The 27,518-nt window shown below is 34.1% G+C and overlaps 1 protein-coding gene across 5 annotated transcripts in view; it reads left to right on the forward strand.

Annotated features, from left to right (window-relative positions):
• LOC149776639 (uncharacterized) overlaps nucleotides 1-27,518 on the forward strand; it is a 55,675-nt gene that overhangs the window by 14,069 nt on the left and 14,088 nt on the right. For all 5 annotated transcript variants that reach the window (XR_016416079.1, XM_089941146.1, XM_089941145.1 and 2 more), the window contains exons 4-9: nucleotides 1,071-1,167; nucleotides 11,788-11,880; nucleotides 13,632-13,797; nucleotides 16,978-17,129; nucleotides 21,723-21,794; nucleotides 26,444-26,579. Coding sequence is in view for 4 of the 5 variants with exons in the window: in XM_089941146.1 (XP_089797272.1) it covers nucleotides 1,071-1,167; nucleotides 11,788-11,880; nucleotides 13,632-13,797; nucleotides 16,978-17,129; nucleotides 21,723-21,794; nucleotides 26,444-26,579 (716 nt within the window). In the remaining variant the exon portion in view is untranslated. The remainder of the gene's footprint in view (nucleotides 1-1,070; nucleotides 1,168-11,787; nucleotides 11,881-13,631; nucleotides 13,798-16,977; nucleotides 17,130-21,722; nucleotides 21,795-26,443; nucleotides 26,580-27,518) is intronic.

Genomic DNA, 27,518 nt, shown 5'->3' on the forward strand with positions numbered 1-27,518 from the left:
TTTGTATTGTAGGGAAATAAATTAGTTTTTGAATTTTATAAAACTTGTTCATTTTTGCTCTTTTCTGTTACGAAGTTTAAGGACATAGAGTCAGACACCAGCCAACGAATTTCGTGATATTTCACTTGCTTAGATTTTGGTGTTGTAGCAGTGGGAAATGACTAATACTTAAACTTCTTGACAATTGTATATACAGTAATATCATGATATTCTGTGATGACATTACAGGTAATCATAATATACTGTGATGTCATTGCAGGTAATCATTATATTCTGTGATGTCAATACAAATTATTGTAATATATTTTGATGTACATACCGGTAATCATAATATTATGCAATGTTGTTATAGGTAATTGTGTTGTTCAGTGATGTCATTACAGTCAGTTGTAATATACTGAGGTGCCATTACAGTTAATTGTAATATACTTTGGTATCATTACTAATAATTGTATGTAGTGTCATTATAGCTAATTGTAATATACTTTTATGTTATTATAGGTAGTTGTAATGTACTGTGAAAATTTATGTAATATATTTTGTGCTGTTATTACAGGTAATTATAATATACAGTGATGTTATTACAGTTAATTGTAATATAGTGATTCATTAGAAGTAATTGTAATATACTGTGATGTCATTACAGGTAATTGTAATATAATGTGATGTAAGAATTAAGGGATGAATTTTGTTTTCTATCCTTGGGTGTTCTAGTTGTATTGAAACTTCCAATTTTAGTGAATTAATTATCTGAAATCAGAGTTGTGCCAGTAATTAGTGCAAGATTTTTTTTCTTCATATTAATTTCAAAAAGCACCCAGGGCATGAAGGATAATTCTTGTATTGAGTTGTATACAACTTAGTGACAGAAATCTAATCTGATTAAATTCACACTTTATGTAAGCATGGCATAGTAAAACTTCACCCTATATTTCTAGCAAGCATGGCAGTAGTGAAACTTAACCCTATATTTATAGTAAGCATTGTAGATTAAATTTCACCCGATATTTGTAATAAGGATGATAGTTGAAAACTTTGTCCAATATTTCTTGTAACTTTTCTGATTTCAGTGACACACCAATTAAGTGTGTCCATTACTCTGAACATTCTGACCGACCCGAGGAAGCGGTGATACTAAAATGTCGAGTTATTCTTGGTGATGCAAAGGTTTGTATACATACGTGACATAAGCTTTATAATGCCCAGATTTTCTTTACTTGTACTCATAAAGAAAACTGGTTCTAATTTTAGATTTGTAATTTCATCTGAAGGAGGAAGAGGGAGCTTCTGATTTGTATGGTTTTGCTTATGATGCGGCTGCCAAACGGGCATGACCTTTAGCTTCTATCCCATACCCCTATTAGCCATCGAAATGGATTCATTTCTATTTTTCTCTGGTAGTTGCTTTCTTTAAAAGAAATGATCAATGGCTTTTAGACCTGGACAGTTTTTTATTTCATAAACAAAAAACTCAGCATGTATTTAGTAATTTGGTATTGTTAATGAAACAGTAATGAACCCTTTACTGGAGACCACTTTCTTTTTAGCAAGTCATTTTAAAATAGCCATTTAATGCTGACTGGTATATTCTTTACAATTGTTTCTTAAATATTTATTTACTGTTAATAATGGTATATCTTTTACAGTCATTTCTTAAATATTTATTTACTGTTATACTGGTACATATTTTACAGTCATTTCTTAAATATTTTTTGCTGTTATACTGGTATATATTTTAAAATGAGTTATTGTGGAATAATAAATATTTGCCACCTTTTTCAAGATGGAGTATGTAGGAATTTACCAAGAGAAAGCAATAACAATCAAAGCAGGCCATTGATATTGTGTATTTCATCACCTTCCCATGTGTACCATAGCTTAACACATGTAGCTTATGCTTGTTATTTGACAGCTGATCCAGTACAGCTTTGCTTTTATTTGTATTGTTTCCCCATGTTTTTGTTGAGCTTTTCAAAGACAAGTGGAAACTGGCTGTTCTATGCATTTCAGTGTCAAGCATAATGTTGCAGATCTCCTCATGCTGTCTAAAGTCTAAACAGGTTTTGCCTCAAATTTTAATGTTAATGTTGATGTGTTCATTGGTTTTAAATAATTATCCATTCCCCTTTGAGGTGGGATGGGTGGAAACTAATCATTGGGGAAATAAAGTACACTGGAACAGTCATTATTGCTTTGGGATTTTGTTTCCAAATTTTCATATTCTTATATTTTTGGCAAAATTCTTTAAATATTTTATCAATCCATACATTTTCTGTGTATTTACAATGATTAAGAAAACAGATTGGCTTCAGAAACATTCATAATGTTGACCTTGGCAAAATATTTGATGAGGACTTTGCTGTGGTAAACAGACTCTGAAAATTATATAGAGATTTTGGTCATAAATTATTAAGCATTAATCTTAAAGGTTCAGCAAATGAAACAAGTTTTCAGATGTCGATAGATTTTGCATCAGTTTAATGCAAGTAAACTTGACCTGCATTTTGGTAACTATGGCACCAAATGAAAGTTTAATATGTGTGTGTACAGTCTTATATAGCCACTAGACTATTACTCTCTTGCTTTGTACACAACATGTTTTCACAGGTGTACAAAGATTTTGAAAAGGCCCGACGAAAGCTTATTCACCTTTTAAAGTCATCCCCCGTTTTGGTTATAAGGTTTCCCAATCAAGCCAGTAACAGAGACATCGCCAGAACCCTTGCAATGCTGTCTGACTTAGCAAGGCATCCCAAAGTTCGAGACCCAGAGAGGAGAATTAGTACTGTAAATATATTACACTCCTTTCTCAGAGTTTTTAAAACAATTGTTTTATAACCAATTTTTCTGTGATTATTCTGTTACATCTTCAGGGATGGTCCTGGCTTTTAAAAAGCTGTCGCCAAAAAAATCGCCAACCTCAATATTTTGTCGCCAATTTTCAAAAAGTGTCGCCAAAAAAAGTAGTGTACATTTTTCCAAGTGTTAATTTAGTCTATTAATGTAACAGGCAATGAAAATTACAGAAGATGGATTAGTTAATACTTTAATTACAAGAAGCATTAACAAAATGTTACAAAGTGTTACATGAAGATCCGTCGCGATTTTAGGGCTGCCCACTTGTTGAATGCAGTTTCAAAGTCTAATTTTTCACATCTGTACATGCTGATTCTCATTAAATTCTCGAGAGATGAGATGCAGAGCTTATTTCTGATGTCAGTTTTTATGAAGTTCATCTTACTGAATCCACGTTCACAGTGTACAGTGCTGACAGGTGACACCAGCAGTCTCTCAGCAGCCCCCCCCCCATGGCTAGCTTCACAAAGCTTGTAGAGAATTGCTTCCTAAATCCCAAGAATGATCACTGAATGCTGTATAAATTTTCTCGACAAGAAAAATAGGATCTCCATTCCCATGAATGAAACTTACACGAGTCAACACCTGGCAATATTGGACCGTATATATAAGCATAAATTCACACCCAACTTAGGGATTCTTTCACTCCTGTATTTTGAGAAATAAATAACTATTATTAATTATGCAAAACTGTTTTTTTTTTTTTTTTGCTATTTCTTGTTGCAGAGTTTAAGTCTTTGCAGCCGTAACACAGGACTGATGGCAAAAGGAAAAGATCAATGAGTAAAATGCTGCACTGGCGACAGATGTAATTGTGATTTAGATTGTTTCCATTTGCTTTGTATTTATACACAGTTGTCGGTACTTCAAAGCTTATCAGTTTTCTATGAAGGTTCAGCAAAACTATTGTATTGGTATATGTATAAAAAAAACAGAAGGATTAGGCATTCAATTAATTGTATCTGTTCTATTCGCGTCTTCAGAAGTCGGTCCGTTGTAGGTATAGTGCGGTAGCATGATCGACTGTATCGCAGCATACAGTACTCAGCCCAGATGTCAGCATAAGCAGATTATGATGTAACAATGCACTGTAAAGATGGGGTTGTCAATAAGAACAAAGGATTGTTTGTGTAACAGATTGATACCAATGCATTGCTTAGTCAAGTTTGTGGCTTCCTTTCGTTCTGCCTTTTAATTTTTCCAGTCCAAATCCATGATTGTATGTACAAATTAAATAACCAAAAAGTATGTCGCCAAAAAAATCGCCAGATGGGATATTTTTGTCGCCAATAAGGAAAAAAATCGCCATTTGCGACATTGGCGAAGCCCAGGACGATCCCTGCATCTTAGATAGGGAGCAGCAAGCAGTGGTGGAATCATTTACAATTCCCAGCTGTTTTTCACATGGCCGGCTGGGGATTCCTTCTTTCTGCAAGTTCTTCTCTAATTTACTGATGGTGGAAATTTATATGAGCAGACGTTTTCACCAGAGTTTTCAGATCCTGGTAATTTAATTGAGGCTGGCTGTCGGGTACTTTTGCATTTATTTTAACCAGATAAAAATCATTTCTGTATTATATCAGGGACTTGTGTTACACTGAGGTACTTTATAATAAGATCCATGACCATACCTGTGTTATATCAGGGACTGTGTTACATTGAGATACTTTATAATAAGATACATGACCATATCAGTGTTATATTGAGGACTGTATTACACTGAGATACTTTACAGCAATGGACCATTGCACATGAATTCATAAAGTAAGGAACCATTATACATGAATTCACGTAGTAAGGCATGTGATTCATCTAGTAAGGGACCATTGCACATGCATTCTTATAGTAAGGGACCATTATACATGAACTCACATAGTAAGGCATATGATTTATCTAGTAAGGGACCATTGCACATGCATTCTTATAGTAAGGGACCATTATACATGAACTCACAGTAAGGCATATGATTCATCTAGTAAGGGACCATTGCACATGCATTCTTATAGTAAGGGACTATTATACATGAATTCCTGTAAGGCATATGATTCATCTAGTAAGGGACCATTGCAAATGAATTTATATAGTAAGGGACCATTATACATGAATTCATGTAGTAAGGGATCATTATAAATGAATTCATATAGAAAGGGACCATTGTACATGAATTCATAGCATTTTGCCTGAATTAGTCAATCTATCTGTCTAGTCTTAAAGTCTTGCTTTTGCTTTAACAAAATTATTTAGCATTTTAACATTTTTTTTATAGGACATGAATCACTTATGGAATTTCTGTGATCCCATGAAATGGAGCCCTAAGTGACATTTTTCTGGTTCCATGAAATGGATCCCTAAAGGAATTTTTGTGGTTTCGTGAGTGCCCACTATAGACCACCTTCACTGTATTTTGATCACATTTGGCATTTCACAACCTACTTTAAAAAAAATGTTTAATACTCTGGAATGTTTTCAGAGCAGCATATTTAGGCCTTCCAGAACAACCTTGAAAAACTTAAGTAATTTATGGATAAAAGAAGAAGTTTGTCACATCTTCTGTCACAAAAGTGAACCCATTGAATCAAAAGCATTTATTATCAATATAATATAGCAGAGATTATTGGACTATATTATCAGTCCATCATTCTCTCTATGTATCACATAACAACTCATAAGAGATTGGGTGGAAATTCACTAAACTTGGTAACTTCATAATTTTATCAACAGCACTGGAAATCAGTGTATTTGTACAGTTGATAATTTTATCAACAGCGATGAAAGTCAGTGTCTCTGTACAATTCATAATTTTATCAGTAGCAATGCAAATCAGTGTCTTTGTACAATTGATAATTTTATCAAAAGCAATGAAAATCAGTGTCTTTGTACAATTGAAAATTTTATCAATAGCAATGGAAATAATTGTCTGTACAATTGATAATTTTATAAATAGCAATGGAGATCAGTGTCTTTGTACAATTGATAATTTTATCAGTAGTGATGGAAATCAGTCCATAGTAACAGTATCATTACTTTCTATTAAAGATACACCTATCAAGAAATGCTAAAGCTTTAGAGTGCATTTAAGTAAAATCAAAATTTGAATGATAACAGTGGTTTCAAAAACTCTCGAATTATCTACACAATATTACAATATACACATATTTTACTGTATATATATTGTTCATAGCAGATAGAAGGCATCAAGGTAGATTAGTTCTGTAACTAATTGAGTTACCTTCTGTAAATAGTCTTTATTATTATTATTATTATTATTATTATTATTACACATGCCATAGCCAGTTATGTATCTTGTATAGATGGTGTGTTACATACCATAGCCAAAGCCAAATCTTAAGGGAAAATGTAATTCTTTGATGTGTATCTTTGTCTAGAGTATAACGTTTGAACCACTGAAGACCTAAAGTTTGACAATACATCCTTGTTTGTTTTTACCCTTCTCCCTATTTCAATAACGAAAACTTTTAATGTGATAAAGTGCACAGAACTAAGTCAACTGAATCACTGATTTATAATTTCTAACCTGACTATGACCAGAATGGCACAAATACTGGCATCCCCTGCACCTTTCATACTTAACGGACTTTCCATAATAACAAAGTACCATAATGCGTACACTATGGACTAGTTTATTTCACATTTGAACACTTGAACATAGAAATTAAACCGCTTGTTAAATCCTCGTGAAAGGCAAATTTGTTGTTGTCATTCTTTTCCTTTGCTTGATTTGACATTATAAATATCAGAACCAGACGACTTATGTATGTACATCTGTAGTTATGCCCACACCCCTTTCCTGAAAATGGACTTGTCCAGGAACTGGAAATGGATCTCAAGCATGTCCATCTATTATATTGAAAACTTCTGTTAAGCATGAAATGCGCAGCTAATGACGGTGTTAGGGCCACTTTATTCACAGTAAGGTTAGAAATTATAAATCAATTGACTAAGTTCCTTGCACTTTTTATCACATTAAAGGTTTCCATTATTAAAATCGGTAGGGGAGTACAAACAAACGGGTTGGTATAGTCAGACTATAGCACCTGTTAGTTATGATGATTACACAGTGTGACACATTCCATAATCATTGCTCTTGCTTAAATCAGCAACCTCAATCCATGTACACATATAAATTGTCAACCATAAAGATATTTTATGCATCTTTTATAAATCTGGTCTTGCATATCAAAAGTAGGTGACAGTGACTTTTCTTGCTCTGATGAATTCGCTAGGTATTTTAAATATGCCCTTATGAACAACATTCTTCATGTTATAGCAGTAACGTATTTCCATGTCTTTGTACATGAAAACCTGCAGTCATACAGCCACAGAAATTTGATTTATCCACAAATGTCTTTAAATACCACAGGGAGAGAGGCATTTAATGTGATATTTCAAGAAAGTTATTTTAACAATTCAGTTTCTAATGCAGTAACCAAGTTATACAATGTCAGTTACAGTGAAACAGGATCAGATTTTGAATTCTTGACATTTCTGTCCTGCTGTAAACTGCACAGAGCCATATCTACTGTGTTTACTCACTTATAACTCTAGCCCAACTCCAAACTGCACAGATCCATATCTACTGTATTTACTCACTTATAACTCCTCTAGCCCAACTCCAAACTGCACAGACCCATATATACCGTATTTACTCACTTATACTCTAGCCCAACTCCAAACTGCACAGATCCATATCTACTGTATTTGCTCACTTATAACTCCTCTAGCCCAACTCCAAACTCCACAGATCCATGTCTGCCATATTTACTCACTTATAACTCTAGCCCAACTCCAAACGGCACAGACCCAGTTTACAGTATATACTCACTTATAATTCTAGCTGTTATGTATGTCTATATCTTGTGTAACTTCTGGTACATGATTTTATTTAATTTTTATATATAAAAGTTTATTACTTGAATTGATAGCCACAGAAAGCTTCTTTTCATTCCCTACTCTTCAAAGGTCTCTCATATAAGCCAACTGTCATTTGATCTCATTAAGTTTGAGCACTGCTTAATTGATCATTTGTTTGAAGTGTAAATGCCTGTTTTCATGCCTAACTACACCAACAGGCCAAAAAAAAATAATTTTGGTATTTCCCAAGCACTGTTAAAGTTTGGATGCAAATTAAAGGAACTAGTAAAAATTAATCAAAACTTTGACACATGTGACAATGATAGGAGACTCAGTGATGATCTACATAAAGGATTAGAGTGAGGAATATTTTTAATTTTGTTTTTGCTATATAGCTACACTAAATACATGCATCTTGATAGCATACTACTGCTAATAATAATACATGCAAAATAATAATGATAATACTACTACTACTGATAATGCAGTGGTTTTCATTACATATTGCATGATTTTGTCATGAACCAAATTTGATAGCTGAACCTGCCTGAACATGTGACAGCCAGTCAGCCATAATGCTTTTCCATCTTCTTCTAGTAGTCTGGAATTGCTAATACAGTGAATTCATTGGTGGGTACCAGTGTTTGTGGGAATATATTATGTTTGTGTATATCAGTATTTCTAGGTATCATTATTTGTGGGTTTCAGTATATCTTGGTTTCAGTATTGGTGGGTATCAATAGTTGTGGGTTTCAAAATATTTGAACTTTGCGAAAAATTGATAGGTTTTTTTTACATACATGTGGACATAGGGATGGTCTTATTCTGTCTTTCCTGTGGACCAGATTTTTGTCATTAAGTTTGTGGTTTATTGTACTTACAAAATCCACAAACATGAACAATGTTGAATTCAGATTAGTCCCTCACCCTAACTTACCTCAGTATAACACTGATTATAGTTGATGGATCCCATTACATTATGTAGTAGTAATACTGTATCTGTATAATATACCCCAATATAAAGTGTATGGCATCTACATTAATAATATGGTACACTTTTATGACTTTCTGTTCTTTTGTGTTATGTACCCCAGATGGATAATGTACCCTATATGTATATTGTATCCCACATTGTACAACATTTACTGCATTGAAGAGCATTATACTGTGGTGTTGTTGTACCAAGTAATTTTTTTCAGTGGGGCTGTATTTGTTCCAGAGAAAGAAAATATACATGTAATCAATTAAGGAGGTATTGAGAGCACCCCTGGCAGACATAGGGATGTAGTACTTCCAGATTGAGTGCTTCTTTCAGGCTTGGCAATGTAGAACTTTCATATTGAGAGTGATTCTGCCAGCCTTGGAGATTTAGAACTTCCGTATTGAGAGTGCCTTTGGCAGGTTCGGGGATGTAGAACTTCCATATAGATATATATTATGCCAGTCTTTGAGATTTAGAACTTCCATATTGAGAGTGTCTTTGGCAGGCTTGAGGATGTAGAACATCCATATAGAGAGATCCCTTGGCAGGCTTGATTATGTAAAATAGGTCTGATACTGTACTCTTTGTTGTAAGAGGCAGATTAACAAATCAGTAGTTGTGGTAACTCAGTTATTAGTGTGCTGGACTCAAGAATGAAAGAGGGAATCTTACAATCAGGTCATCCCAGGTGTGCTATTATAGTGTGTCCTTGGGCTTGGTAGTTAACTTCAATAACCTTGAAACTAAATAACCTATTAATGTGTTGCTGGGAGATAAAACATGATCCTAAACCAGAAAAGCTCAAATCTATATCCAGATACCATTTTTCATTTTTGAGGAATAACTTGACAATGATTTCATGTTTAGCTTCTGATCATTTTAAAGTCAGTTTTCTTCCAAAAACTGTCCAGTTTAAGGTCAATGTTTTATATTTTCCAGTCGGTTTTCTTCCAAAAACTGTCCAGTTTAAGGTCAATGTTTTATATTTTCCAGTTCCCAAGTTAAAACTGATAATGCAAAGACTGTTAGAAATGGTCTGTTTATTGAGATACCACATGGAATTTTTCCAGTGGTTTGGTTTGAGGTCAATAGACAACAGTAGATTACATATGATAATTTAGAACTTCACATTTTAAATGTTTTTTTTTTTGCAGAAAAGACATTAAAAAAAAATTATTTTATGCCACAAAGCACATTATATTTATTATAATGTTTTAAATTGTAACATTGTAAAAGGTAATATGCTTTAGGATATTTGAACATAAATAGTACAGGTGTTAATAAATGTTGTATATAAATAGTACAAATGATAATGTCATAAAATTGTACATAAATAGTACAGATGATAATATATGTCATAGTTTTGGTACATAAATAGTACAGATGATAATATATGTCATAGTTTTGGTACATAAATAGTACAGATGATAATATATGTCATAGTTTTGGTACATAAATAGTACAGATGATAATATATGTCATAGTTTTGGTACATAAATAGTACAGATGATAATATATGTCATAGTTTTGGTACATAAATAGGACAGATAATAATATATGTCATAGTTTTGGTACATAAATAGTACAGATGATAATGTCATAAAATTGTACATAAATAGTATTTGTGATGTTACATGATATAAAATTGTACATAAGTAGTACATAAAAGTTCATGTCATAAAATTGTACATACATAGTACAGATGATAATAGATGTCATGAAGTCGTTTAATGATTTTAAAAAAATGTATTTTTCAATGAAGTGTGAAAAGATACATGCATTCATATCTTCTTCAAAACTAGCTGGATAACAGCCTTACATCTGGATAACATCCTTACATCTGGATAACAACCTTACATCTGGATAACAACCATATCCTAACACAAATCACAGCTTTGATTTTAGCATCAGCATTCTATATTTCAGTACATTACTCTAACTTCATTGCACCTTCACAAGCAGTGCTAGAAATTACCTTTCGCATCATGAAAACTTCACATCAACACCTGTTGCAACAAATAGCAAACTCCTTCAAAAAGTGACTGGTCCATTTTGAAAACTGATGCTTCAGAGTCACCAGGTTGATGGCAGTATAGAACATTGCAAATCACTAATTCATCGTCACCAGTTGGATGGTATTATTGAAAACTAAAAATCACTGATTCAGGGTCACCAGGTGGATGGCAGTATAGAACACTGAAAATCACTGGTTCAAGGTCACCGGTTGGATGGTATTATTGAAAACTAAAAATCACTGATTCAAGGCCACCAGGTGGATGGCAGTATAGAACATTGAAAATCACTGGTTCAAGGTCACTAGTTGGATGGTATTATTGAAAACTAAAAATCACTGATTCAGTCACCAGGTGGATGGCAGTATAGAACACTGAAAATCACTGATTCAAGGTCACCGGTTGGATGGTATTATTGAAAACTAAAAATAACTGATTCAAGGCCACCATGTGGATGGCAGTATAGAACACTGAAAATCACTGATTCAAGGTCACCAGTTGGATGGCATTATTGAAAACTAAAAATCACTGATTCAAGGTCACCAGTTGGATGGCATTATTGAAAACTAAAAATAACTGATTCAAGGCCACCAGGTGGATGGCAGTATAGAACACTGAAAATCACTGATTCAAGGTCACCAGTTGGATGGCATTATTGAAAACTAAAAATCACTGATTCAAGGTCACCAGGTGGATGGCAGTATTGAACACTATCTACAAATTCCTAAGCAGAAGTTGTAATTGTATCTATGGCTACATTTTAATAAATTAAGTCCTGACTGTCATAGCCAAATGTAGCTTTCTGTCCTTTTTTTAAATACAATTCCATTGTGACTTCTTATGCGAGCCTATGTTTGGGATAATTAAGTACATTTTCATTGTATTTGACATCAAACACCTTTTAAGGTGCTGCTAATCCATAACATTGGTCATTACATTTAACAGTAAGTCAAGAAAATTGCATCAAAATGCGTCTTGGGTGTGATTTAACAAAGTTTATTACGTAAAGTAGCTGCACATGTGAATGTACTTGATGTATTTTTTTCTTTCTTTCATTTTGATCAGGCCTATGAACAGGGCTGTTATGACACAACACTGAAGCGAGAACCAGAGAAAGAAAACCCTGTAGATGGGTACCGTTACTATGATTCTGTCATGGTAAGCAAATTTCAGTTTTTTTATGTTAGAATTGTATGCTGCCAAATAGAAATTTAAGACCTTCAGTGCTATAAAAAAAAAGTCAAAGAACCTGATGCCCGGGGCCCCTCCTGTATTCTAAGTGAGGTGCCTATTGGGCTTTTCTTTGCATATATGGCAAACAGTATATCAATATTCCTGTTTGTATCATGTCTGTTGAAATAAGAGCATTACCATATGTAACATATTCAACACACACTGTATTAAACATTTAGATTTTTATTATTATTTGTTATCTTGTTACAATATTATTTATCGACCCATGCTTTTCAGGATGATTTCAGTCATGAAATTGATTGAAAGACAAGCACATGGTTGTGATCATACAATTGATTTGTGTTGGTAAAATATTACCACGTGTACAAGACAGAGACATTTATTACTGCTGTATTACCTGTAAAGACCCCCATTAAATTTATTATATTTATGTGCCCCCCTCCTCCTCCAATGAAATGGTCAGTCCCAGATGTATATTCACTTTTCTATCAACACAAGCATTTCTCATGATCAGACTGCATTGGATACAGTTTTAACAATGCTAACATTATGGTCATCTAGAACAACTCAGTTTGGAACAGGCTTTGCTCAGAATTCAGCAGAAAAGTTTAAATACCAAAACCATCCAGTTTCTAATGAGTGTAGTAATGAGCACCATTGACACATTACCATTACATCTCCCTGTTGAACCCTATTAAATTCCTATTTGAAGTGTAACAATTGCAACTTTGTGTGCATATGGAAATTGTAGTCCAGCCCCTTTCCAAAGACTCTTTCATACAGTTTACTTTGAAATTCTCTCCTTTACCCACCATTGTAAATGAAACATTTTGGCATCAGTAGCCTTACTGTCAGTAAGTAGGGATCTTCCATGGCCCCTAATAACATTTACTGTTACAAAGCAATCAATAATAGGGTAGCCCTTTACAAGAGAAATGTTGTTTTAATACGACTGCCCCACCAAGGGGCCTGAGAAGAAACCTTGACACAAAACTATGGGACAGACAGACACTAAGCTAAAAAGATGAGTAAAGGAGCAGAATGTTGTAGACTTTAGGGAAAAACCATTTTATCATTCATCAGTCAATTTAATAAGGCACTGAAAATGGATTCCTGCTTGGAACATACTTGTATTTAAGAAGTTATTGGAAATAGATTCTTATTTGGAGTTTTATTTATATGCAAATGAAGTCATTACATTATTCTTTTTCATTTTTTATATATTTACACATTTTGTAACTTTCTTCATGCTTACTTTTTGGTAAAAACTTTTGTTGCACAGTTAAGCAGAATCAACTTTAGGCAATCAAAATTTGGTTTGGATGTGTTGTTGTTGTTATAGCACAAGATAGGCTATACGTGGAGGCCTGAAGAACCCAGAAAACCCTGAGAAGAACCACCTGCCTATGAAAAACTACTGGCTTGCGTTCTCACATACCCACATTGGCCAGGCCTGAGACTCTAACCCACACAGAGGTGAGATGGCAGTGATCCATAACAATGAGTGCTTAGCCACTCAGGACCTCCATTTGGATGTTTTGTATATGTCGCTGACCTGATTAGAATTACAATTCATTATATAGTGCATTATTTTTTTATAAAAGTTTTAACGAAAAATATTTTCCTGTGTATTTTTTTATTATTAAGCAGTGTTTTGTTTTAATTTGGGTTTTGCTTGTCATTCAATTACTTTTTTTCATCCTATTTTAACAAAGGGATGCCCTAAAGACTACAACGAATATGTGGTGTATGAGAATCGGAGAGCGATGATTGAGTACATCATATCATTTAAAGTTGAAGAGGAAATCGCAAACCAGATTAAACAGTTGCCAAGATCTCCAAGTCCGAAGAATGTCAAGAACAAAGTTTTGACTAAAGAAGGTAATTTAAAAATAAATTATTGTGAAGTTATTATTTTATTGAATATTAATTATTGTGAAATAAGTATTTTGATAGACTGAGAATTGAGAATTATTGTGAAATTAATATTTTATTGAATGTGAATTATTGCAAAATTGATATTCTGATTGGATATGAATTATTGTGAAGTTATTATTTTATTGAATATTAATTATTGTGAAGTTATTATTTTATTGAATGTAAATTATTGTGAAATTAGTATTTTAATAGACTGTGAATTATTGTGTAATTAATATTTTATTGAATGTGAATTATTGTGAAATTGGTATTCTGATTGGATATGAATTACACCTCTCCCTTGATAACTAGCGCACAATGGGGTCCACAAACATAGACCACACTATAAGCGAGACGTGAGTTACTGAGGGACCTCCAAAAATTGAAGAAAAGAAATCGCTTTGACATCGAGAAAACTGTAGGCGGGAGCGGCATTAGGGTACTGGGCTGTTTAATGACTGAATCCTCATTTTACAATCATGTCAATAATAAAAATTTTAAATCCGCTTTTTCTAATGAGGTTGTTCATTATTTTGTTTAAATAACACTTTTTTGTTCTTCAAAATATCCATTATATGAAAGATCATTCCAACTGGTTTGAACAACCATCATGTGTATGTGAAAAATCTGTGTATCACTTCACTGCATTTTGTTTTCTTGATGAGTCTGGTTAAATAGTATCTTGCCAAATCAGTAGTCCATAATTTGGGAACTAGACTAACTGTTAATGCACCACCAAACAAGACTTTTTTATCTAACAAAAACACACGGCATTGATTTCGTGACAAGTCTACATTGAAACTCAATTTTTTATTGTTCAGTTAGTACATTTTCTAAATGCCAGTTCAAGAATTCTCTGAAACTCGCTTGCCCACAACGTTCTGTATCTGTGAAATCAAGCTTTATATTTTATGAAGTATTCATTTCGCTTGGCTGCCTTGTTATCTTTGATTACAGTTATGAAAGAGTCGGTTAATTTAAGGTAGTTTCTGTTACATGCACGATAACGTTTATTACAGTGTTTGATCAGATGAAGTGAGTTCACCTGACATATGACCAAGGCCGCTAGATTTTAAGTTAGTCCGATTTGTGTGCCTTTTAACTTTTTTATAATTCTACCTCCTTTTTTTTAAATTCAAAAAGACGTAATTAATGTGGTAATACAATGGAGTCCAGCTTTTAATTCACTGCACCAATCCAACAGATACTTCTGCAAGTCAGTTATCAAAACACGGTTGGCACTTAATTAGGTTCTCAGAAAAACACTCACGGACATAGCTGTTATGGTAGATTGATGCATTTTACGTTTAATTACAAGAGGACACATTGCCTTTATGATGATTACACTTAAAAGGAACTAAAAGATGGATCTAGAACATAAATTTCAGTTGATAAAAAAATTATTTAATTTGTATTTATTTATTAAAGTACTGCCTCCACTTGGCATAAGTGACATTTTCATTGATCAAAATTTCTTTACATATAGTTAATTGTGGTGTACTGGAAATGTCAATTAGAAAGAAAATGTGAAAAATTGTATGTCCTATTTTTAAATTTGATATTTCATAGTGTTGATTAAAATTTCCAGGTCCTATCTACCGTTTTCAACAATAAAACAAGTGATACATCAAAGTTTCCGTTACCAATTTTGATCACGATTTTCTTCAAGTTCAACAAATAGGGATACATTTTTGGGGTATTTTCAGTTTTGAAAAATGGGATCCACATCTGTCACCGTGTTATAAGCGGGTTTGCGAGTTATCAGGGTGCAAGTTATCTAGGGAGGGATGTATTGTGAAATTGGTATATTGATTGAAAGTGAAGTCATTATTTTGATTGAATGTGATGTATTGGGATGTCATTACTTTGAATTTGAATTATTATGAAGTTGTTATTTTGTTTGGATGTGAATTATTGTGAAATTGGTGTTTTGACTTAATTTGAATTATTGTGAAGTTGGTTTTTTGATTTAATGTGAATTATTGTGAAGTTGGTATTTTGATTTAATGTGAATTATTGTGAAATTGGTGTTTTGACATAATGTGAATTATTGTGAAATTGGTGTTTTGACTTAATGTGAATTATTGTGAAGTTGGTTTTTTGATTTAATATGAGTTACTGTGAAGTTGGTATTTTGATTTAATGTGTTAGAATATGTACACTTCTCCCTCCTTGTGATGCTGTTCATGGAAGCCATGAATGTGGCCAGCACTGCCATGAACTATTGGCAATCTGAATTGGTTGTTTGGGAAACTTGGTCTGATTGGTTGTTTGGTCAAGCTTTGGGAAACTTAGCTCAGATTTTTTAATTGTATTGGGCTGCTGGAAATTGTATTTTTTTTAATAAGGCTGTCATAAAAATGCATAAAGCACAAAATGATAATTATGATATTCAATGATTTGTAACAAGGCTGTGTCATAATAATGCATAAAAAATGAAATGATGATATTCAGTGATGTGTAACAAGGCTGTGTCATAGTAATGCATAAAAATGAAATGATGATATTCAGTTATGTGTAACAAGGCTGTGTCATAGTAATGCATAAAACATGAAATGATGTGTAACAAAAGGCTGTGTCATAGTAATGCATAAAACATGAAATTATGATATTCAGTGATGTGTTACAAGGCTGTGTCATAGTAATGCATAAAGCATGAAATGGTGATAGTCAGTGCTGTGTTACAAGGCTGTGTGATTGTAATGCATAAAACATGAAATGATGTGTAACAAGGCTGTGTCATTGTAATGCAATGACTTTGCATGGTGTCTTTACTTTGCCATGTTGCTTTAGAGTTCATTGACTTTGCATAGTCTCTTTACTTTGCCATGTAGCTTTAGGGTGGCTTTAGAGTTCAGGGACTTTGCATAGTGTCTACTTTGCCATGTGGCTTTAAAGTTCAGGGACTTTGCATAGTGTCTTTACTTTGCCATGTGGCTTTAGAGTTCAGGGACTTTGCATAGTGTCTTTACTTTGCCATGTGGCATTAAAGTTTAGGGACTTTGCTTAGTGTCTTTACTTTGCCATGTGGTTTTTAAGAGTTCAGGGACTTTGCATAGTGTCTTTACTTTGTCAAGGATTGCTATAATCTGTTGAAGGTATGATTTCACTGTTATTGTTATTAATATTATTGTTATTATTCAGAAGCTGATAATGAGAATGGGAAAGATGAAATCCCTGAGAATGCTCATGAAGAAACAGAAGAGGAGCATTTTTTGCGGATCTCAGAGGTCCGAGAAATGGTTAGGAAGAAAAGATGTGAAGAACAGGGTGTTTCATATTACCCACCTACCCCTGTAAGTCTTCTTACATTTTTTTGGAATTCTCATTATTGTATGTTGTTTCCTGCATTTTAGATAGTCTTGCATTTTATGTTAGTGGTTGTGTTTCATAGCTTGAACAAATCTTGTTTCATTTCTCCACACATGCAGTAACCGAGATAAACAGCTAAAAAACATTTACAGTTGATCCATCTTTTGCATTTGTGTGTCACTGACAGCAATCATCGGTATTACAGACCTGCCAGTCCTTATGATTTTGCTGTAAGTCTTACAAATATGGCCCTTAAAATACAGTCTCATAGAATAAAAGCAAAAACTACGTAAAAACGATTGTTGCTGAAAAATCGGGATAATTTTTTCATCCATGTATGATTTGGTTCCAGGTTTCATATTAGAATTAGCAGGGCTGGGGGGTAAACTGTAAAGCGCCCAGGCCGAAAAACACTTTTTAATTTTATAAAAGAAATTTTTGTTTGAACAAGAACTAGGAGATGCCAGGTGTTCTTACCCCAGGGCCTGTGATCACTATCTATGGCCCTGAGAAGTAGTAGAATTAGTCAGGGAACCAGACTAACTTTACAGCAGCACCTCAGATGCTTTAAACTGCACATATTTTGTAATGCAAAACAACTGCATAATCAAACTGTTGATTATAAAATATAAAAAAAATGTTGTCCAGTGAGGAATGCATGTTAAAGATGTAAGGGAAAATAAGCCTCTTAAAAAGTTAAAATAATTAACACAAAAGATTAAAAGGAATATTCAAATTTTTTTGAACAAAAGCAAGAAGGGACACAATTACGTTTATTGAATATCACTTGCCAATTTGAATATGTCTCATGTTGAGGTTGCCATTGTCATGTGAATTGGAGAAGAAGAAAAAAAATCAAATATGTCAAGTTGAGAGATAGCAACAAGCCATTGAGCTGCATAGTGTTTGGAACTGAAGTTTGTGCAACTGTACTAGTGGTAAATGACAACTTTTCAGTTGAACATAATGTTTACTGTTGCTGCCTGTTTCGAATACCAAACTTTTAAATACATTTTCCAGTTTTAGGACAGCAGTTTATGATATTTTGTTACACCATAGACTGATCAAACTTACGGGAAAAAAATCAATTGCCTTACTGAGACGGTCTTATCAGGGTTGGCAGGTCTGGTATTATCACATAAAATGTAGATCACATCAAGAGTCAGGATGCTCCAGTTACTGTGAGTTTAATATTTTTGTTGGATACCAGGGGAGATGGTCAAAATAACTGAATCATAGCAGTAATTACTGCTAATATGGTTAGAGAGTTATTTTCTATATCTGTAAGCATGGATGTCTCTCTGAATCAATCATTTCCAAATTTGGGTAATAATTCAAGTAATAATAAATAGGTACAGCATCTCCTGGGGCTCTCCTGTTAAGTCCCTCCCACTCTGAAGTCTCCTCAGTGTGTGTATGCATGCATGATTGTGCTTGTCCATATCATTATGCACCCTACAGCATGACCACAGGGTCTAATTCCAAAGTCATTAATGTAAGACACATGGGTCTATGATCATACATTTCAATTCAAAAGCATGTAAGACATATGTGTACCACTTGGGAGTTGTTAAAGTATTATACAAACTTGTCCCATCCCTCCATAAATCTCTTTGGAAGTGGATACAAATTCTGCTAATGCCACTCATATCGACAGATTATCCCCAGATTATATCCCAGGGTTTTAAATTATGGGAATTGCAACAGAATTCAGTAATGCAAGGACTAGCAACTTTATAAGTATTAACTACTGTTCTTTGGGGGTGGGGGTGGGTGGGTGGATGTAGGGCATTGGGGATAATATTACTTGGATTTTCAGCAACTTGTTCATCAATCTACCATCATAAAGGCCTATGAAATTTGGATGCAGTAGAAGTGACTTGGGATGTGTTATGAAATCTGGATGCCATAGAAGTGACTTGGATTTAGATGTATTATGAAATTTGTATGCAGTAGAAGTGACTTGGATTTAGATGTACTATGAAATTTGGATGCCATAGAAGTGACTTGGATTTAGATGTATTATGAAATTTGTATGCAGTAGAAGTGACTTGGATTTAGATGTACTATGAAATTTGGATGCCATAGAAGTGACTTGGATTTAGATGTATTGTGAAATTTGTATGCAGTAGAAGTGACTTGGATTTAGATGTACTATGAAATCTGGATGCCATAGAAGTGACTTGGATTTAGATGTATTATGAAATTTGTATGCAGTAGAAGTGACTTGGATTAAGATGTATTATGAAATTTGTATGCAGTAAAAGTGACTTGGAATTAGATGTACTATGAAATTTGGATGCCATAGAAGTGACTTAGGATGGGATGTGTTATGAAATTTGGATGCATTAGAAGTGACTTGGATTGGGATGTGGTATGAAATGTGGATGCAGTAGAAGTGACTTGGATTGGGATGTGGTATGAAATGTGGATACAGTAGAAGTGACTTGGATTGGGATGTGTTATGAAATATGGATGCAGTAGAAGTGACTTGGATTGGGATGTGTTATGAAATGTGGATGCAGTAGAAGTGACTTGGATTGGGATGTGGTATGAAATGTGGATGCAGTAGAAGTGACTCGGATTGGGATGTCTTGTAATATTTGGTTGCAGTAAAAGTTGTCTCTGATTGGTATGTGTTATGAAATTTGTGTGCAGTAGAAGTGACTTGGATTTAGATGTATTGTGAAATTTGGATGCATTAGAAGTGACTTGGATTGGGATGTGTTATGAAATTTGGATGCATTAGAAGTGACTTGGATTGAGATGTGTTATGAAATTTGGATGCATTAGAAGTGACTTGGATTGGTATGTGTTATGAAATTTGGATGCATTAGAAGTGACTTGGATTGGTATGTGTTATGAAATTTGGATGCATTAGAAGTGACTTGGATTGGTATATGTTATGAAATTTGGATGCATTAGAAGTGACTTGGATTGGTATGTGTTATGAAATTTGGATGCCATAGAAGTGACTTGGATTGGGATGTGTTATGAAATTTGTATGCATTAGAAGTGACTTGGATTGGTATGTGTTATGAAGTTTGGATGCATTAGAAGTGACTTGGATTGGTATGTGTTATGAAATTTGGATGCATTAGAAGTGACTTGGATTGAGATGTGTTATGAAATTTGGATGCATTAGAAGTGACTTGGATTGGGATGTGTTATGAAATTTGGATGCATTAGAAGTGACTTGGATTGAGATGTGTTATGAAATTTGGATGCAGTAGAAGTGACTTGGATTGGGATGTGTTATGAAATTTGGATGCAGTAGAAGTGACTTGGATTGGGATGTGTTATGAAATGTGGATGCAGTAGAAGTGGCTCGGATTGGGATGTGGTATGAAATTTGGATGCATTAGAAGTGACTTGGATTGAGATGTGTTATGAAATTTGGATGCATTAGAAGTGACTTGGATTGGGATGTGTTATGAAATTTGGATGCAGTAGAAGTGACTTGGATTGGGATGTGTTATGAAATTTGGATGCATTAGAAGTGACTTGGATTGAGATGTGTTATGAAATTTGGGTGCATTAGAAGTGACTTGGATTGGGATGTGTTTTGAAATTTGTGTGCAGTAGAAGTGACTTGGATTGAGATGTGTTATGAAATTTGGATGCATTAGAAGTGACTTGGATTGGGATGTGTTATGAAATTTGGATGCATTAGAAGTGACTTGGATTGGGATGTGTTATGAAATTTGGATGCATTAGAAGTGACTTGGATTGGGATGTGTTATGAAATTTGGATGCATTAGAAGTGACTTGGACTGAGATGTGTTATGAAATTTGGGTGCATTAGAAGTGACTTGGATTGGGATGTGTTTTGAAATTTGGATGCATTAGAAGTGACTTGGATTGAGATGTGTTATGAAATTTGGATGCATTAGAAGTGACTTGGATTGGGATGTGTTATGAAATTTGGATGCAGTAGAAGTGACTTGGATTGGGATGTGTTATGAAATTTGGATGCATTAGAAGTGACTTGGATTGGTATGTGTTATGAAATTTGGATGCATTAGAAGTGACTTGGATTGGGATGTGTTATGAAATTTGGATGCATTAGAAGTGACTTGGATTGAGATGTGTTATGAAATTTGGGTGCATTAGAAGTGATTTGGATTGGGATGTGTTTTGAAATTTGGGTGCATTAGAAGTGACTTGGATTGGGATGTGTTATGAAATTTGGATGCATTAGAAGTGACTTGGATTGGTATGTGTTATGAAATTTGGATGCAGTAGAAGTGACTTGGATTGGGATGTGTTGTAACATTTGGTTGCAGTAAAAGTTGTCTCTGATTGGGATGTGTTATGAAATTTGTGTGCAGTAGAAGTGACTTGGATTTAGATGTATTATGAAATTTGGATGCATTACAAGTGACTTGGATTGGGGTTATTATTTTTACTACCACTAAAACTACTACTAGCTTTAATATCACCACTACTACTACTGTTTTTACTAAATTCGTTTTTACTACCACCACTACTACTACTAAAATTGTTACTACACTACCACTACTACTGCAGCTGCTGCCACATTATTATTACTACATCTGCTATCTCTTTCTTTACAGGAACAATTGGAGAAAGAGAAAGTCCAGTGGAGAGAAATAAAAAAACAACACATTGAGTATGCGAAAAAGATGGTAAGATTGTGACACTTTCTTTTTATTGAATCAAGGAAATCTACTATAGCTAATAGTGACCTTTGAACATCATAGATCCAGATGTATGATGTCATTATGTGCTGGCTAATTGAAGTCTATGCAGTTGTATGCATGTCATCTAAACATGGTTGTATAATGCGCCTTTGTCAATGAACCCTGTATTTACTGTTTCTCTAAAAGACTTCTTATGATGCCTCAGTCCAGAATGAAAATGGTGCCATCTTACATCCAATATGGCCACCATAGCGGCCATCTTGAAAATATGGTCATTGCTGCTCCGTCTTAGTGGAAAGTCATATTGATATAGAGTTTTCACCAGAAAACTTTTATTTATGATAACTAGTTGGTCTGGCATACAAAATGTGACCTCAGATATGTCCACCACAGTGAACTTATTCAAAATCTTGTCACTAATTCTCCTGAATGGATGGTCATATCAGCATGATGTTTTCACCAACGTCATCTAATGGTCATTAGTTTGTTGTTGTTGTTGTTATGGGGTTTAATGCCATTTTTCAGCACAAAATAGGCTATACATGGCAGCCAGTATTAATGGTGGAGGAAGAACCTGGGAAAACCCCGGAAAGAACCACCGACCCACGAGAATCTACTGGCAAGCTTTCTCACGTATCCACATTGACTGAGCCTGAGACTTGAACCCACGTAGACAGAGGTGAGATGGCAGTGATCCGTGACGGAGAGCGCTTTAGACCACTCGGCCACTCGGGGCCCCCATTAGTTTGTCCTGATGATACTAGAGCCAACAAGGTTGCCACAGTGGCTGATTTGAAAATCTTATCACTGAAGATCAGAAATGGTTTCAGCATTCAGCAGTTAAAGAAAAGAAAAAAATGGTCTTATTGATTTCTTGCAAATTCTTTCGCACAGTAGAGTGTCACTTTGTTTCTCAGTGTCATTTTTAAACCTGATTAATGTTCCTGGATGATTTAATTATTGTTGTGTAATGTACCTTTGTCGGTGAATCTCTATTCAGCTTATAACTTGGTATAACTTCTTGACAGTACATTGTGGAGGTTGGTGTGCTGTGTGGCAGTAGATACTTGAACAACTGAAGACTTTTTAGTTTGTACTTCTTCCTTTCTAGTTGGCTTTGACAGCAAAACACCAATTTTTTTTTTTGCAGTGAATGATACTCATCAAATATTCTGGAAGGAAAATGAATTTTTTAAAATGATATACGTTATTATTGTCTCCTATTTACGAAAACACATGATATGGCTATGCTGTTTATAACACATGATGTGGCTATGCTGTTTATGAAAACACATAGCTAGGCTGTTTATGAACACTTGATGTGGCTATGCTATTTATGAAAACACAATGATGTGGCTGTACCTTTTTGAAAATGAATAATGTTGTGACTATATTATCTATGAAAACATGTGGTTAATATGCTGTTTTTTAAAATACATGATGTAGCTATGCAATTTATGAAAACACATGATTGGCTATGCTGTTTATGAAGACTGATGTGGCTATGCTGTTTATGAAAACACATGATGTGGATATGCTGTTTATGAAAACACATGTGGATATGCTCTTTATGAAAACAATGCTACTATGCTGTTTTTGAAAACAATGTGGCTATGCTGTTTTTGAAAACATGTGGCTATGCTGTTGATGAAATTACATGATGTGGATATGCTGTTTATGAAAACACATGTGGATATGCTGTTTATGAAGACTGATGTGGCTATGCTGTTGATGAAATTACATGATGTGGATATGCTATTTATGAAAACACATGTGGATATGCTGTTTATGAAGACTGATGTGGCTATGCTGTTGATGAAATTACATGATGTGGATATGCTGTTTATGAAAACACATGTGGATATGCTGTTTATGAAGACTGATGTGGCTATGCTGTTGATGAAATTACATAATGTGGATATGCTGTTTATGAAAACACATGTGGATATGCTGTTTATGAAGACTGATGTGGCTATGCTGTTGATGAAATTACATGATGTGGATATGCTGTTTATGAAAACACATGTGGATATGCTGTTTATGAAGACTGATGTGGCTATGCTGTTGATGAAATTATATGATGTGGATATACTGTTTATGAAAACACAAGATATGGGTAAATGCAGTTTATGGAAATACAGTATTAAAATTTATGGCCCATTTCCTGTTGATGTTTGGCAGAATTTTTATTTTATAAAATCTGTTGTCAGTTTCTTGTTGTCGGTATTTTTATTCTTTAAAATCTATTGTCCATTTCCTGTTGTGTTTGCCAGTATTATTATTCTGTAAATCTATTGTCAGTTTTCTGTTTGTTTTTGCCAGTATTTGCATTTTATAAAAGGTTTTTGGGTCAGTTTCTTGTTGGTAGACCCCAAACTTTAACTCTCTGACACCTAATCTGAACAAAATTCATAATGTGATATCTGTTTGATACATAAATTATTTGTTACTGTAAAAGTAATCATTTCCACCAACTGGATATCTCACCTGTGTCTCTGCATTGACATAACACCACACTGGATATCCTGATTCATATACACAGTGTCTTTGCATTGACATATCAGCACCACACTGGATATCCCAATTCCTTTACACAGTGTCTATGCATTGACATAATAAACACCACACTGGATATAATGATTCAAGTACACATTATGCATTGACATATCAACACCACACTGGCTATCCTGATTCATATATACAGTGTCTATGCAGTGATATATCAACACCACACTGGATATCCCGATTCATATACACAGTGGGTACTACAACACAGCACAGTTGCACAGATTACAAAACGTGTGAAGGGGTATTCTCTCTCCAAGCATCATAAAACTGGGAATAGGTTGTAGCTATTTGGAGAAATTAGTAGACAGATTTCTGAATTTCATATAACATGATGTTAAATTGCCAGTTGTAGTCAGTAAATGCCATATCATAGTAAATATCATGTCAGAGTCATTTCTGAAATATAAATTTGTGGTTTTGAGAAAAAATATTTGGTTACAGGAAATATTTTAGTCGCATTGTTATAGCATGAACTCCCTTTGAGGTTTTGAAACTTTCCCACCTAATATATGGAAAAGTAGTAAATCGTTGATTTTAAGATTTTGTAGTGATTTCATTTGATGCTTAAACAAGGTATATCTTTATTCTCTTACTCGTTTTCCATCATTTTCTGTGCCATTTAACTTTGACAATTTTTGAAATGAAAAAAATAAAACATTTGTTATTTATATCATTTTAAGATAAAGAAAATCATTATATTAAAGAAACCAGTGGGAACCAGTTTACTGAGGAATGGAAATCTTATACCAGCATAATGATATATGACTGAGTAATCAAATTATAAAGACAAACATTTGTACACAACAAGATGCTAATTGCTTGCCTTACTGTTGTAATGTTTAACGCTTAAGACTAAATGCAGGGGTGTTATAAGTAATCAGGGGTGGTAGTGGCTTTCAGTTCTTTTGATAAAAAATGGCTGACCTTTCGTAGAGGTGAAATAAAAAGGAGACATCTACCAAAAACTGATTTAGACTGAAACACTTGAGTTGGTATTTTGAATTTTTTTTTTGTATTGCTTGATTGTTAATTCATTGTTCAGGATATTTTTAGAGTCACATTTAAGGGCAGTCAGTCTATGATTTAGTTCAATTCATTTCAAAATGCCAAGCATATCAGCTTGTTCCTAATGCTACCCCCACCCACCCTCACCCCACCCCTGGCTAAGAAAAATGAAACTTGGGATTACACCTCATGATGTTCAACTCAGAATGGTGAGCTTAGAATGGAAGAATAATGGAGGGGAGTCAGCAGCCTTACAAACCCAGCCACAAGAAAAATGAATTTTGAACTTTCTACAAGGCTGAGTGTGGTTGTTTTGTCATTGCCACTTTCTAATGTTAATGCAAAATAAAGCAATTCAAGAGGAAATTGAGACTAGAAAATTATTATGAACCTGTTAAGTATGAAACCTAAAAATCACAAAGTAATCAGTGGTCACCTGACAGTGCTCATGTGAAGGAAACAAAATATTTGTGGCTTTTTAAAAAACAAAATCTTTACAGTGAACTATTATCTATTCGCCTTAGAAACTACCTGCCAGTGATAATTATTCTGGCCATCAGACTCCATGAAACAGAAAGTTTGTAACAATTCTTCAGAGAAGGAGAATAAATTTCTAAAAGTTTTACAAAATCTTCAGAATCAGTTTACTCAACGAATAAAGAACAAACCCAGCTATGAGCTCTAGATTCAAAATTCTTGGGATTTCATTTAGAAATTTCAGGAACAGATTGCTGATATTGGAAGGAAGTAAGATAAAGATGATGGGTTAGATAGCTTAAGTACACATTAACCCAAACAATAAACACAGGTGATTTTCAAGTGAAAACTACTGTCAACAAAATTCATAATTTTTTTGCCTTTTTTTTGTCAAGGAAGGAAAAGAACTGTTGCTTCAAGAGTTAAATTGTTATGGCCCATTTCACTGTAACCCATCCGTCAGTGCTGTCTGTCATGCATGTCCAGCTAGTTCCTACATACAGAATTATAAAACATGTGTATAATTACTGTTCACATTACTCGTTGTTTGATTTCATTTTGCATGTCTTTGTTCTTTTCTTCAGTTGGCAATGAATCCACAAGCCCATGAAGATTTGAAGAGGCAATTTGGACCTGCCAATGCAGCTACATTTGAAAATGCTTTGGCAGAAACCAGGGCCACTGTCAATGCAAGCAACACAAGTAGTACACGTGGAACTGGTTAGTTGGTTACTGTGCCCAAGAAGTCAGGTTGCAAAATTAAATTTCTTCAAAGTATAGTTCCAAGTTGTTCATTAATTTGAAACAGATTTGAATTTAAAATATTTTGTTTTCAGATTATCTACTTGTTTAATTTTAGTAATGTTCCTGTTCTATGACAAAAAGAGAAGCATCAGATTGACCATACATCTGCAAGGTTAACATTCTGCAAGCCGTGATGAAAATGAAAGTGTTGATGAAACTGCAGAATGTCAGAAGATAATAAGAGAAAGGAAAATAAAATAGATATTTGTGATACAAGATAATGCATATAGAAAGGATTTTGTTCAACAGTAGATTTGAACTGGAAGTATCTTAATTATTTAAAAAGCAGAAATGGAATTAAGATGAGGTTTAGGTATTTAAGAATACTAACATCCATCCATCAATCCGGCACACAGTCATGTGAATGCAGTTAGTCACAGACTTTTTGATGGATTGCCATGAAGCTTTGTAATTATTTTTGTCATCAGCTAGTGGTGTGCTTTTCAACAATCAGTTTTTATAGGAGTTATTGGCCATTTTTTACTTGCAGATGCATACAGTTTTTGGTCATTATCTGAATGCAGTTTATAATCATTAACTGAATGCAGTTTTTGGTCATTAACTTAATGCAGTTTATGGTCACTATCAGAATGCAGTTTATGGTCACTATCAGAATGCAGTTTATGGTCATTATCTGAATGCAGTTTATGGTCATTATTACAATGCAGTTTATGGTCACTATCAGAATGCAGTTTATGGTCATTATCTGAATGCAGTTTATGGTCATTATCTGAATGCAGTTTATGGTCATTATCACGATGCAGTTTATGGTCATTATCTGAATGCAGTTTATGGTCATTATCAGAGTGCAGTTTATGGTCATTATCAGAATGCAGTTTATAGTCAGTTGAATGC

Source organism: Sinohyriopsis cumingii, chromosome 18 (assembly GCF_028554795.1).
Source record: "Sinohyriopsis cumingii isolate HCF-2022 chromosome 18, ASM2855479v2, whole genome shotgun sequence".
NCBI classification, from domain to species: domain Eukaryota; kingdom Metazoa; phylum Mollusca; class Bivalvia; order Unionida; family Unionidae; genus Sinohyriopsis; species Sinohyriopsis cumingii.